This window comes from Charadrius vociferus, unplaced genomic scaffold (assembly GCF_000708025.1).
Source record: "Charadrius vociferus isolate BGI_N301 unplaced genomic scaffold, ASM70802v2 scaffold529, whole genome shotgun sequence".
NCBI lineage: Eukaryota > Metazoa > Chordata > Aves > Charadriiformes > Charadriidae > Charadrius > Charadrius vociferus.
In genome coordinates, this window is record NW_009650172.1 from 1,057,947 (window position 1) to 1,073,246 (window position 15,300).

The 15,300-nt window shown below is 53.7% G+C and overlaps 1 protein-coding gene across 1 annotated transcript in view; it reads left to right on the forward strand.

The window, feature by feature from the left end:
* The first annotated feature begins 1,024 nt into the window (after window positions 1–1,024).
* The window catches only part of TCOF1 (Treacher Collins-Franceschetti syndrome 1), a 35,111-nt gene continuing 20,835 nt past the window's right edge, over window positions 1,025–15,300 (forward strand). The window contains exon 1 of the mRNA XM_009892628.1: window positions 1,025–1,111. Coding sequence (XP_009890930.1) covers window positions 1,025–1,111 — 87 coding nt within the window. The remainder of the gene's footprint in view (window positions 1,112–15,300) is intronic.

Here is a 15,300-nt window from a genome sequence, read left to right on the forward strand (position 1 = left end):
GCAACCACTGCAGCAAAGACCTCGACCAGATTACAGGGATGGGGCTTGATTTGGGGGAACTTTGAGGTTTTTTGAACACACCATAATTTGCTTCCTGGAAGCTGGAGCCAGGGCAGAAGAAAACAGCAAATCTGCATTGGTTCCTGCTTATGCAACCCTCATCATTGTTAAAGGGATGAAGAGCATTGCAACAGCAGCCATGACGTAGGATGCCAAAGCCACGGGGGGTGGTAGCACGTTATGGGGACAGAAAGGAGAGCATCAGCCATCCCTCTGACAAGGGCTCAGCAGCACTGGTGGATGTTGTTCTTGGAGCCAAACGGCCTTTTTTTTTCAATACCCTGCCCGTATTTCGTGCCATTTGCGCAGTTGAAAATAATCATCATCATCAAAACGCACTTAGAAGCTGTAGCACAATATTAGAGCCTTTTCTAATGTAAACCATAGCTTCTAACAACACATGTTGGGCTTGGCCACGGTTTGTTCCTGATGAACATACTGCTGCTCCCCTTCCTCCTCTCCTGGTCACCCAGCACTAGCAAAATAATAAATTAAAGCCCTATATATGAGTCGGTTTGTCTCTTGGGCTAAGGAATTTCCCTTCTGCTTTTGGTCGCTGATAACACATCTCAATGATTCTGCTAATTCTCCCGTGAAACAACGTCTACGCCTTCCTGCTCGTGTTTGTTTTCTTCCTTCGTCTTCATTCAGGAGACTTCAGTCCATCGGCTCCCCTTCCTTGATATAATATTCCTCGCCTTACCCCCACCTCCCGGGAAACTGCAGCTCACCGCCTTCTCCTCTCCTCTCCTCTCTCTAACGACTGGCATGCTCGCTTTGAAGAGCTGGAGAGAAGCCCATGGGTTTGGCACCACTCCTTTCTTCCCATGCCTTATGGCAAGCTTTCCACCTCGCCTGGGTGCTCTCCCTCGTCATCCTGTCGTCCCCCCCCCAACTTTCCAAGCCCAAAATCAAGGCGCTTCCCACTGCAGCTTCCCAGCAGAGAGCCCCGGGGGCTCGCGTGATGGCTGGCAGTCTGGCTGGAGAGTTCCCGGTTGATGTGAACCAGGGATGCGTTGGGACGTGGATTCCCACGGGATGCGGGGAGGACGTCAGGGGAAGTGACTCGAGTCTGGCTTCACAGGCGGGACAGGCTGGAGGCGACGGACCTGCCTGCGTGCAGCAGCGTTCGATGGAAAGTTAAAGAACTTGCTGAGTGGGTGGGTTTGTGCCCGGTCCCACCGGGCTCTCATGGTTCAAGTTCCTGGGGTGGACACTGCTCTGCCCCCAGCACATACGCACCATTCAGAAGGACCAATTTTTGCTAAAAAAAAAAATAGAAAATAGATATATATAAAGAGTCAGCGGTTCCCCGTTCTCCAAGGACTCTCTTTGAAGCAGGGAAGGTCCCAAGGCGTCGGAAGGAAGGATTTAAGCATTTAGCATAGCTGGTTTCTGGCAGCGCTGCCGTGTGACCCTGACATTGGCTTCCCCAGCCTATTGATTTTGGACTCCCCCACCTTCATTCCTGACGCGATTTATCATGGGATACACAGAAACTCCTCAATCCTCAAAGTATGCAAGATGCTGGCATCACCTCCAGCCTCACCCAGGCTGGGGAAGAAAGAGCAATTCTTCCCAGCACCCATCTGGAGAAGGTCTCTCCATCCCATAGCCGCACTGGGCTGCACCCCGGCACTTTTGGTAGAGCCCCCAGGAGAGGTGAGGGCTGTCCCCCCCTCGCCATGAGACAAGCACCGTCGCTGCCCCCAGGAAGGCTGCTCTCCTCCTGGGAACAGCCATGGCAGGCAGCTGCCCATGGACCCAGCACGCCCCAGTTCCTCCACCTCCCCCTAACACCCCGCCGGGTTCCTGGCTCCCCTCCCAAGTCACAGCAGAGTGGGGGACTGGCCGCCCGCTCCCCAGGGCTGGGCAACCTCCTGACTCCTGCCTGCCCTTAGCTTCCATCTCCCCTTTCAGGTACAACCTCTTCAAAGGCAGCTGGTGGGTTTTGGCTGGCAGGAGATGCGACGGCCGGTGGGCAGGGGTGAGCCTGGCCCAGACAAGGAGCCCTTTCTCGCCGGGGGAGCTCGCGGCAGGGCAGGGCAGGATGCCCCAAGCGCCCCGCTTATTTATAACACCGGTTCAGCGCAAGGAAAACACACCTGCCCACACCAGCCGGGCTCACACCTGTAACCCATTAGGGCGAACTGTTTACCCGGGACGTGTTTCCTTAGCACCCCGAGAGGCTGGCGTGCAGGGGCTGCTTCTCCCCCAGCACCAAGGGTTGTTTTCCATCCTGGCAGGAGAGGATGGCGGAAAGCTCAGAAGGGGCATTTCAAAGGGTTTGGCATCAAGGCTGGCCACAACCGAGCCGCTGGAGCTGGAAGAGGGCAGGGAGCACGTCTGGCCAGACCCCGGGCGCCCGTGGGTCTCTGCTGCCCACCCCGTCTCCGCAGGCAGCGGTGAGTCCCGGGCACGGGCGCTGGCAGCACCCACTCCCGCCGTCTCAAAAGGGCTCTGTTCTGTCGAGCGCTGGCTGGGGAGCGGCGCAGAACAGGCAAAGAGCCCAATTAGACATGGCATTACTTAATACAAAAGGTATCAATAATCCAGCGGGAGAGATGAGAGCTCTTTCTCGCTGAGAATGCCAAGAGCGCAAATTGCCTTCTTGTAAGAGAAAGGCTTAATTTCCATAGAACATGATAGATTAAAGCATGAGTGGGTGGGTCCACTCTATTATTCATCAGCCTTCATTGCTAAGAGGAGAGGGTGTGCTGCCTCCTTTGAAGTTTCTTCGAAGGCCCAGGGTGCCCACAGCCATTTTATCAGGGTGGCAAGCAAGATACGAAGGGACGGAGCTTCGAACACTCAGCGCTCGCGTTCCCCACTGCCCTGGGTTTGTAACGCACCAGCCTTGTTGCTGCTATTGCTTCCCAAGATGAATCAAACCAGAAGGTCCTTGTTTAAACCCAGTGAGCTGCTTGACTTTTGGACCTAAACCAGGGGTGAAGATGTCCAGGATGAGCACACCGCTGCATCAGTCGTGTCCAACGCCTACCAGAGCTGCTTTCCCTAGCTGTGCAATGAGCTCCGTCAGCAGAGAAATCTAGGATTAAACTTTGGAACTTGGGTTCTTCCGTCCTGAATGGGTAATGGAGCAAAATAATAATAATAAGAAGAACCAGTTTCTGTCAGCTGAATTTACTGGGGAGCACGCTGGAGTATTTCACTTGAATGGAAAACTCCAGGAGTGATTCTTCAGGGGCAGCACGTTGCATGTGCAGCTAAACAGTGCAGCGTGAGATTGATATGTGGAAATAACTTCATTTCAAAGCGGAGGGGCCCGGAGCAGCCTCCTCCCAGAGCTGTGGGTCGGGACGAGACGTATTCACTGCAGCGCAGGCAGCTGCCTGCCAGCCACCAGTAAAACCACCAGATCGAGCAAAGAAACGCAGTTCCCCAAACAGAAAGCCCCGAACCCAGCGCTGGGGGACCTTGCAAGGAAACGTGGGCACTAAGAGGGAAAAATGTGGAGAAGGGGTTGGAAGGGGCTGGAAGCAAAGTCCCGGAGCGGTGCTGGGAGGTGGAGCCGAGCCAGGGCACGTGCACCGGGACTCCTGTCGCGCGCAAGAGGACGGCAGATAAATGTGCTCTGCAGACACCGGATCTGGAGCGCCGTCCCCGTATTTCAAGCCCACCCATTACCATCGAGGGTTTTCTGCTCTCAGTCGCAGGCATAACTTACAGGGTGGTTGTTGGGAGGCTTAAAGTACCTATATCAATACTGCAGAGGGTGATTCATGATTATCTGCAGTAATCCAGAAGCTATACAAAATTGCTAATAATAGGGCTTCAAAACCGACATTTTAGTCAAGATAAAAAATGACTGGAACAAAATCCAATCATGCTTCGGTAAAACTATAAATGGAAAGGTATAACCCATATTCAGCTCCCCTAAACACCCAGCTAAATGAAAGCAGGGGATGTAGATCAGCCCCAGGATCCAAGTCAAAGCGGGGTTGGGATCTCGCCCCGGGAGAAGTTGATTCTCGAACAGGCTGAAAGCGGCTCCCGATGCCGCAGGACCGGTTTAAATCCAGGATGACGGGGGGGTGGGATTTGGGAAGGGGGGAAGCACGAACACGGCTTATGTAGCTGCCCTGGTTGCTGCGGGCTTGCAACCGCAGAGCTGCGAGAGCTGAGCCTTCAGCTGCAGGGATGCAGATGCAGGGCGCAGTGGGGTTCAAGGTCCTGCTGACCGCCATTTATTTAACGCCGCCGTGCGATCCGATGCACAGTTGCTAGGTGACCGGAGCCCAGGGCTGCAAGGATAATGTGAGAACGGCTGCGCAGGTCAGTGCTGGTCCAGCTCCTCAGCATCGCATCTGTGGCATGTATCAGGTCGTGGCTCCACATCCAGGGAGCAGCATGAGGAATGGGGTAAATGTGGAGCTTGTCCAGGGGGATGCCAGGCACGGCTGGAGATCCCAGCTGGGTCCACGCAGTCCTGCCCTGCAGCCCGGGATATCTACGGGCAGGGAGGGCATAGAGCCTTCCCCAGCTGCACATCCCAAAACTTCCTCTCCCTGGCAGTTCCCACACTCCTTCTGCCTCCAAATGCCTGCTTACCCTGTTGGGAAATCTCTTCTCACCCCGCCTGACTTGCACTGTTTCATCTGCCTACGGATCGGATAAGCTGATAAAATGTGCTGAACGCACCAAACGGAGCCTGTTCCCTCCATCCGCTCCCCACTGCTGGCTCATCCAAACCAGTGCCGCCGCGTCCAAGGCCTCCAAAATCTCTTTCGCCATTAACACTGCAACACAGCGCGGCATTCGCATGGCCAAAGTCAACACGAAATTTGCAGGGATTTTTGTGGTATTGACGGCAACTTGACGACTGAAGCCCAAGGCAGATTTACTGTCACAATTTTCACTGAGGACTGTAAAATTCAACGTGTTGCAAGCCGGTCGTTAACATTTGGCTTTAGGCTTTCACGGTTCTGAATTGGGGAGCGGCAGCAAACGTTTCTGCGTGTTGCTGCGGGACCATAGGCAAGTGTGGGATCAGCTGTCCCCCACCGAACCCCACAGCCCCCCTTGTTTTTGACATAACCAGCCCCTCTTCCATCCTTGACACTCTTCCCAAGGGAGGTGATGTTTTGTCCCTCCTCCCTCAGAGGTCTTCATGGTGAGAGCCAGCTGGGCAAGGAAAGGTGGGGTTTAACCCCACGGTGGCTCCTGGGAGCCTGAGAGAGAAGGAGTCTTTCTTACTTTTTTTCCTACCAAACCATGAGGCATTTCATACTGACCACTTAAATGAAACCAGACAGTTTAGTCCAAGCAATTACTCATAAGCAGCATCTAATTACTTCTAGTATTTATAGAGAAAATAGAAGAATCTCCTTGGAGTATAAACTCAGTGAAGAAGCTGCAGCTGCAAGAAGAGAGCCCGTGTTACCCGCACACACACCCTCTCTCACGTCACGCTGCGCAGCCGCACCCCAGCACCCCACGTCCCTGGTCCACAGGCACTCCCCAAAGTCCCCCAGGGGTGGAATCACCCCTTTCTCCCCTCATCCTTCCATCAATAACGGCGTAAGAAACAGATGGGAGTGAGGGGATTTGCAAATATACATCCCAATATACCATATCCACGCATGCACTGGTGCACGCACACGCTCCCGCAAGAGAAGGAGGGGGAAAACGAAGCCACGTTCCGTGGGAAAACAGCGGCCGGTTCTCCGGCCAGGCAGCCCGTCCTTCCCAGGGAGGCTCCGCCAGCTCCCGCCCCACAGCCTCTCTCATCAGCAGATAAGATCAGAGGTTGGCAGAGCCACCCTCCTGTCTGCTGCGCTGCAGGCTCTTCCCATCCCAGTGACAGATGAAGTTACAAGGGAGCTGGCTGGAGCTCACGGCCGGAGATGCTGTCAAGCCCACACCCGCTGCCCCGGCCTCTTGGGATGGGGGAGAGGATGAGACTCCGGCTTGGAAACCTCCCAGAGCACTTTAATCTTCTTTCTGTCTTGGACAATGCCTCGGGCGGCTGTTTAGAAACGCGAGTTGGCCCTCTAGAAGCAGAATTGCAAAGATCATCTTGCGAGAAGCCCCGTGCTCCCTGCCCAAACGGAGCCGTGCGGGGATGCTGCAGCCTGGGAGGCAGGCGGGAGAGGGAAGAGGCAGCAGGGACCACTGCTCTTCCCCAGGGAAGGCCACAGGGGTTGGGATCTGCAACAGATTCCCTGTGGGGCCAAAGACAAGCGGCAGCCCAAGCGTGAAGCCTGTGTAGTGTGACGTACCCCAGGCCACCACCTGCCAGCACTGTGGGGACAACCTGGGCAACCAGAGCATGGCGGGAGCGGGAGCAGGAGCATCCTCCCTGCATCTCAGGTGGTGTGGATGCTCCTGGAGCATCCTTGGCAGCGGCACTGAGCTGCCTCCATCCCAGCCTTGCCTGAGTGTGGGGGGGTCCTCCACCAACCCCTGTCCCCAAACCCCAGCATCTTTGGAACACCAGGAGGCGCAGGGCCGGCTGACTCCACAGGTCCTCAGTGAGCGCTAAGGACAGTTACAGAGCAGCTCTCCATTTTTCCAAAATTACTGTAAAACGTGGGTTTCACATTAGACCACCAACGGGGAGCAAGGGCGAGGTTTCTTTCCCTGTCTGCTACAGCGATTTTGGGGAGTTTCCCCTTCTTTTGGCAACAGGAATGGTTTGCTGATGCCAGCATCAATGCTAACTAAAGCCAGGCAGAAATAAAAATAGTCCCCAGCTCCTCAGTACCAGGATCCCATTTCCAGCCAGTGCTGTCTCCCATCTAGGACTTCAGCTAGGACTTTCCAAGAGCCTCTGGTTGCTCAGCAGTCTCCAAGGCGGGACTGCTGTCCTCTGCTAGCAGGGGACATCTCTGGGTTTGTCCAGGGCCACCGCAGCACAGGATGGGACTTTGTCACCCTCTTGTGGCTTACAAGGGCTGGCAGGCTTGCCGTGGCTTGGAGGTGGCCACATCTAAGACCCCTGCTCCAGGGAAGGCAGGGGAGTGCCTTCAACCTGCTCCTTGCCCCAACATCCCTGCTTTGGCCTTTTACTCCCAGGTGCTTGGGGAGGCTGCTCACCCCCGGAGGATCGGCTCTCCGGTGGTTCTCCCGCCCGATGAGTCACGCGCCTCAATAGCAATTTCTTGCCCATCTGGTTCAATACCGGCCAAGGAAGAGCTTCCATCGACTGGGATGCCCCTGCTCCCTCCACGCTCCAGGCGAGCCACGGAAAGCGTCTGCAAGTCATTCAGATCGGGTTGCTTTAAGGCACTCCTTCCTTCCCGGTTTAGATGGCTGGAAATCTCCTACCCAATTCCCAACCCACCCAAATCTCAGCTAGGAAATGAGGCCTCACCAGCCTTTTAAGACAGAGGGAGATTCATTCAGCTTTATCTGAAAGCCATTTCAAGTATGTCCAGATTCCTAATGAAACTTGGATAAAACCCCAGAGATTAATAACAGTGCAGGGCTTTTTTGGATAATGGTTTTTTTCTGTTTCCAAGAGAAACATATATATGTGCTTTGGTGGAATCTCTGCGTACATTTTTTGGCAGAAAAGCCAAAATAAATCCCTTTACTGCAATAACCCTCGAGCAAGATAAGGCAAGAATCTGTTTGCAATTCCCGTGTATTGTTATTATACGCAGATAAACGGGCATCTCCTGCCGTGCTGTCCCCTTGGCAAGGCAGGGAGGACAGGGACCAACATTGCTGCAGGAGCCCATCTCTGCTGTCCACAGCAGTGCAGGTCCAAGCCTGGTCCTCTCCCATGTTATTTCTACACAAGCACGTGTGTACGTGTTGCTCCTGTGTGAAATTTGAGCTCTTCTGGTACATCGAAGTCATATCAATCTGGAGAACGTGGCTGGAGACAGCGTGGGGCTGCATCCCACCCGAGCAGGGGCAGAGAGCTCTACAGCTTGCCTGGGAAGCCCAGGAGGTGACAGGTTTGGGTACCAGGAGCACAAACTTTCCATCCTGCCCATTGCCATGCCTGGCAGGGAGCAGGGAGTGTGGTCAGATAATGGTGCAAGGGTGGTTCACCGAGTGCCCGCTCAGAGAATGGCTTCCGTGTGCTGGGAGGAGTGGGACATCATCCACTGCTCTGCGTGAGTTGGCTCTCACACCACGCACATGCTGTATCACCTCACAGCAAAATCCTCCATCATGAGAGGGAAAGCCACCTTGAAACGGACCCAGAGGGAGGGCTGTCACTGCAGGCACCAGCAGGCATCTGCCTGCGCTGGGTGAACCACCTCTCCTGCTGTGGCCGCCTGTCCCGGGCAGGGCCAGGGCATTCAGTCTGCAGCTGGCCAGGCTGGCTCAGCACTCATGCTATTGGAGGATGAGGATGCTTTAAGCAGGACCATTGCCCTGACCTCATCTGCTCATGCCACGAGCATCAGGAAGGGCTGGCACCACCACAGCACGAGGCACGGCTCACGCAAGTCTCCCCTGTCATCAGGGGACAGGCTGAAAGAGTCGGGGTTGTTCAGCCTGGAGAAGAGAAGGCTCCGGGGAGACCTTTTAGCCCCTTCCAGTACCTAAAGGGGACCTACAGGAGAGCTGGGGAAGGACTTTTTACAAAGGCGTGTAGTGATAGGATGAGGGGGAACGGCTTCAAACTGAAAGAGGGTAGATTTAGATTAGATATTAGGAAGAAATTTTTCACTTTGAGGGTGGTGAGGCACTGGCCCAGGTTGCTCAGAGAAGTTGTGGAAGCTCTGTCCCTGGAGGTGTTCAAGGCCAGGCTGGACAGGGCTTGGAGCAACCTGGGCTGGTGGGAGGTGTTCCTGCCTGTGACACGGGGTTGGAACTCTATGATCTTCAAGGTCCCTTCCAACCTAAAACACTGTATGATTCTATGATTCAGACTGAGTCCTACCAAATGAGGGTAGACCCTTGCGGGGTCTCACGTCCCTTGTGGGGTCTACCCTCAACCTGCAGCCGCTTGGGCACAGGGTGCAGGTCATGGGGAAGCCATGCTCTTCACAACCTTCCTCCTTCTGAAACAAAGCACCTAACGAATGGGCCCTCCGTCACTGCCCAGAGCACTAATGCATCTGGCATCTGTCCACTCCCCTCCCTTAACCATTGTGGCTTTTTCCATCTTCATAAGCAGGGAAAGCAATCACCGTAACAAACGTCTCTAAAGATCTCACCACGGCACTCAGGATGTGCTAAACGAAATAAACACACATCAAGAGCCCATTAATGGAGCTCTCCTCGTGCCCAGCAGCCACAGTCAGGCGCGAGGGGGACCAAGAAGGGACACTAATGTACAAAGCAGAAATCCTCGGAAAGGGAAGGCTGAATTCTTACCTATTTTTTTCTCTTTTTTTCCCCTGTTTTCAGATCTCTGCATGTCTACCACCAGCACACGGCTGTGCCCACAGCAGGACAGTGCCGGCAGGGGAGGGCAGTGGGACACACTGCCGCACAGGGATGCTCCTCGCGGTGTAGCTTCCCCTGGGTCCCCCATTCTGCCCAGCCATCCCCTACCTGGCAAGCTTTCCTCTCTTTCCCAGCCTCCCTGACACAATGCACTGGGGGATTTCAAAGGCACAAGCCCCGGCGCAGGTCCACAGCACGACCCCGGTGCGAGCATCCCCTGCCTCTTCCCGCTCCCTCCTTCCCCTCCTTTTCCCGCTGCACGGCTTTTGACTTAAGTTAAAGCGGCAAAGGATGCCCGACGGGTGAAAAATAATACCCCGGCCCTCTGGCTTCAGGAAGGCAAACACAGCCCCCTTCCCCTCTCCTCCCAGGTAGAGCTGCTGAAATCTGGATAAACACAGCGGAGCTGTTGTGGCTGTTGGTGTTGGCCGCGCTGCGCTGCGAGGCTGCCAGGCCTTTTTAACGGGGATACGCTTACAAACGAAAGCAAGAGCCTGAGGGAAAGAAAGCAGGGCTGGGATGGGGGTTGATTAATAATAACAGCCCTTCTGCTCGCTGCACCGACGTGTATTAGATCTACTACCAAAAAAAAAAAAAAAATAATGTGAAATTAAATGGCTTAATGCTACCAGCTCTGCAGTGCCAGCGCTGAATAACTGCCATGCCAGTAGACACACAGGCAGTTAGACACAGCCAGAGATACATTTCCAATCTAGATTGTTCAAATTAAGCACATTGCAACCAAATTTTAATGTCACGTCTTCTGCTCGTTGGAGTTCTCAAATCTGTTCTTTCAGCTACCAAAATTAAAAGGCTGCTTTATATGCTGTATGGGCTTAGAGGGGACTTTTTTCCCCCAATTAATTAGTTTGAAACTAACAGGGCTGGGCCGCTATGAGTTTCAGTGATGGAGCTGTTGGGATATGTGTGTATATATGTATTCTGGTTTTGGTGGTGGGTTTTGGTTTTTTTTTCACTTCTGAGCTGCTCCTTCTCATCTGGCAGCAGGCTGCCAGCAACCGAGTCAATATTATTCAATGCCTGCCTGATAGCTTACATGAAATGATCCCATCACCCCAAGCAAAGCCCCGGCAGCAAGCGGCCACATCACAGAAACCTCAGCCTTGGCTCTGTGGATCCGTCCCAGCCGTGGGGCCAAGGAAGAGGCAGGCGTGGGGACACAGCCCTGCCTTCCAGAGGGGCCAAGGGCTAAGCTGGAGGTGGCAGGGAGGGCTGTGCTGCACCAGCTTGGATTCTCTTGACTCTGTTCTTGCACCTTGTGCGGAAATCCTATAAACGTAACATGGGAATTGAGTGTAATTTATAACCCCCGTGTCCCCAAAGGCAGCGCAGACCAGATGTTTCAAAGCTAGCCGCTGTTTTCACCACTGGTAAAGCACAGTTTTGCCCCCACAAATGCGGATGGCTAATTAATTAATGCGACTTGAACACCCAAGTCCTGGAGGGCACCTGCCACCAGGCTGGCGTGGACGCCTAAATGACCCTAAGTGGACGCCTAAATGACCCTAACTGTATTTGCAAAATTGTAGGCAGAAAGCTGCCCAAGCGAGGCAGAGCCGCAGCGGGGCCATGTACACAAAACAATGCCATGATTCATCCGAGATTGCCATAACCCATCACATTTCATCAGGATGCTGTGGCATTTAAAATGGCATTTCCTCCCATCTGCTGTGCATTAGCAGACAAAGAAAAAGGAGGAGGGGGGAGAGAACAGCAAAACAAAGCAGGGGGGAGAGAAAAAAACGGGATTCCTGAGTCAGACTGTTCCCAAAGCAGCTCCTTATCCCTGCTAAGCCTGAGCCCACCCGCCAGGGCAGAGGGCAGTGAAACTGTCTATGGACAATTTTGCCTCCAGTGCTGCCCAGGGCCTGGCCGCAGCCCAGGACTCACTCCCCAGGCGGGTGGTGAGAGATGCTGGTATCGGCTGTGACTCAAAGCCCCGCAGAGCAGCACCTGGCAACCCTCCCTCCGCACATTCAGGGCTAAGGACTGACAAAGCAGGAGCACCAGTGAACAGATCCCCCCAAGCTAATGACTGTTGTGGATTTATTCTTCCTTGGTCATCTCCTCCTCTTCTCCATCTCTCCTTTGATTTTCCATTGCCCCTTCCCTTCCCTGTCTCATCTTCCCTTGGAAATGAGAACCCCTTCCCACATCCCTACTCCCTTCACTGCTCCCCCTCTCCTCTCTCTGCCTGTGCTCCCACCTCCTCTCCTCACTGTCCCTTATCCTCCTTTCATCTCCATCTGTCTCTTGCACTCCCCTTGCCCTGACCTATCCCCATCTCCTTGATACTCTCCTCTGCTCAGCCCAGGTGGCACCTCAGAGCGCTTTCCAGGAGTGAAAGAGCTCAAAGCCCTCGTGGCAGAGCACTCAGAGCAGGGAAATTCAGCTCAGCTTCTGAACTGGCCCATGAAGATTATCCTCCTAAACATGGCTTGCACTTTCAGCCAACGGTCTGACTTGTGAGACACATCAGAATTACATGGGGGGGTAACAAGGGTCCTGTCCCGGGCCACCCATCCAGCTCCTTGGCTGGGGGGTCCTGCTCCGGAGCCAGGGCAGAAGGAGCAGCTCACACTCTGACTGGTATCAGCAGCCATGAAACGGGTCAGGCAAGGAGTCGCACCAGCTGAGAAGTAGGCAGAACGCCTTTTCTGTTGTCCCTGCTCCACCACTGTGGTGTAAACGCCAGCAGCCAGAGGCAGAAACTTCCTCGGGCAAACAGCCTGGGATCCCCCAGTAGCCCTCATGGGTGCTGTGTACCACCCTGACGTCCCAACAGAACGCAAAGTCCCTTCATTCTGCAACCCCACAACAGGCATAAGCAACCCCCCCCACACCAAACAAAAAGGTCAGATCATGATAGGAGATGTGTCCCCTGCTGCTACTACACACTATATGCCAAAAACTTCGGGGTGGACAAACATATTAAATTGAAGTTTGCAGAGCAGCAAAGTGTCCTTGCAAGCCCAAGGGTCCAGCAGACGTGCGCAGAGGCTGTCAGCTCACATCGCGCACAACGGAGGAAGGACAGCGCTCTCCAGCCTGCAAGCACGCTCCCTGAACCCGGGTTTGGCAGGGACACAAGCAGTCATTCAGAACGGAATAGGTGTGGACAAGTTTGACCCCAAGCAATAACCAAAGAGCATGTGAAAGTGGCAGCTAGCAAAGCTCTCAGCTTGTACGGCTGAGGGCAGGGACGGGGCTGTGCGGTTATTAGCAGACTGAGCTGAGCTGGCTACTCAATTACAGCTGTTTTATCCCCTGTCTGGATTTGAAACAGCTTCCTCCAATCTCTTCGTGACTCAGTGTCTTGGCATGGAGAACGCATACCCGAGAGTTTAGCTTTTGAAATCCACCAGGGACATTTCACCTTCCTAAAATAAAGAGCGGGCAAAATATTTTCAAGCTCCCTCCAAAAAATGCACACACACACAAAAAATCACTCCTTAATAAGTGTATGTTGTTGGGCCTCTGCTGGCTTTGGGCTGGGGTATATTTTCCTATTTATAATCATGCAGCTGTTTGCTGACTGAAAAGCTCTATTTATTATTTGGCATGTTTACTAACCGCCTCAAATACCTTCTCTACCTGTAATTGTGGTGCAGCGTACATATTATTTTTTTTCAGATTTCTTCATTCAAGTGGGTTGTGTTACTCCCAGGCCCCACGCTGCGGTTTGCTAAGGGTATTCATGGTTTGAGGGTATGAAGCTTTGGACTCAAGTGACCCTGAACTGTAGCGGACCAGCAAAGAGACACTTGGGGGGAAAAAATGGAGTCAATTTTTCAAGCCGTTTATCCATGGGCACTCAGGGCTCTAACATACTCTATTTGCCTTTCTTGAGAGCAGTCTCTCCTGAACGTATTTCCTCTCATCTATGCTAATCTAGCTTCTTCCCTTCCAAACTTTACTGAAATTGGTCAAAGCCAAACCTTGTATGCTTTCTAGAGTATTCAAGTCCTGAGTCTTGGGAGAGGAGGCCTTAAAACACAGCATAGCAGGGGCTTGTTGGACTCTTGGTACCCCAACACTAGGGGAAAGTAATGCAGCCGGTTTTCCCAGGCACCCTGCAAAGCACAGAGAGAACACAGAGCTCTGGAAAAGTTGACCATACACCTCTACCCCAGACCCAGCGCACAGCCACCATGCCCTGCAGGACTTTGCTTCCCTCTCTTGCCTGTAAAGTGAGCTGACGGGTCTGCCCGTATTGTCCCACCCCTGAGACCTGGCAGGACCTACTCGCCCTCCTCTGTCTCTCTGCTGGCATCTTGATGAATTGCTAATCTGGTCACCTGCCATCCTCCCAGCCCTCCTCCTGCCAGTGCTAAACATCCCATCTACCCTCCATTCAGACCAATCTAAACAGTGCTATTGCAATTCCCTGCACGACACTGGGCTCCCTTAATGGTGCAACATTTGTTTAGAGAGCTCCATTGTCCCGGGTGGGTGGGGGGGACGACGACTCTCTTGCTTTGTTCTGCCAGAGGCTCCTGTACATCATGGAGCGGGGCCGGGATGGGGATGGAGCAGGGTTGGGTTTGGTGTTAGGATTTGTTTTTTTAATAAACAAAGCAAACAGAACAGTTCCTGGAGGTATAAAACCATTCCAGAGCATGTTAAAGTAGGTTCAAATCTGTTTATCAGTATACCTGCAGCTGGAAGAGCCCTTTGTGGACCACGGGGCGGGGGCTGAATTTCCACCCCACCTCATTTTCAGAAGTCAGCTCCCCCAGGCTCTGCCCCAGGCAGAACCCCTTCCCAGGCTCTTCCCGCTCAGCCCTGGTCCACAGCCTCCCCAGAAGACACCCTTCACTGCTCTCTGTCCCGGGATGCTTTTGCCTGGCACTTCCTCTCCAGTTAAGAGAATGAGGTCTTCAAACCAGGCCACCGGTTGATCAGATCTCGCACCTCGGGTCGTCTCAGAGCAGTGGCAGTCACACTGGGACACCATCCCGGGCCAGCCACCCCATCGTGGCGTATGCCATGGCCATGTTTATGCTGAGCATCAATGACCGTTTGTGCAGGGGGAGGTCAGCCCCAGAAAGGACGAGCCAGGTCTGCGTTTCATTTACAAGAGCTGTAAAACTGCCACCTGGCCAGTGGCTTTACGGATCTGGATGGTGCTGGTGTCAAAGACGTTTGGTGCAGGAGCCAGCTGGAGCCGAGCCAGTTTTATATTTAATCTTGCCTATAAATACAAATAAAGGGCCTGTATTTTGAGTGAGCGACAGGCGCACCACGGACATCATTAAACCTTCCAAAAATAAACCTCTGCCAAAGTGAAGGGAGCCAGATTTTTCCTGGAAAGTATCAGCATGGGATGGGGGGTGGGAATAAGGCAGCCCCTCTGCCGCATGGCCCCTCTCCAACAGCTGCTCTGCATCAGGAGCTCCTTCCTATCACCATTTGTTTGTTTTAGTCCCAAAAATGCCTGAGCAGCTCCTCGGAGCAGCTTAATCAGAGAATCACAGAATGGCTGGAGTTGGAAAGGACCTTAAAGATCATCTAGTTCCAACCCCCCTGCCCTGGGCAGGGACACCTCCCACCAGCCCAGGTTGCTCCGAGCCCCGTCCAACCTGGCCTTGAACACCTCCAGGGATGGGGCAGCCACAGCTTCTCGGGGCAACCTGCCCCAGGGGCTCACCACCCTCAGAGAGAAAAATTTCTTCCTGATATGGGATCTAAATCTCCCCTCTTCCAGTTTGAAGCCATTACGCCTCGTCCTATCACTACATGCCCTTTTTAGAAGTCCCTCTCCAGCTTTCATATAGGCCCCCTTCAGATACCGGAAGGTAATGTCCACTCAGCACTAAACCCACCCAGAGGATTCATCCCCGC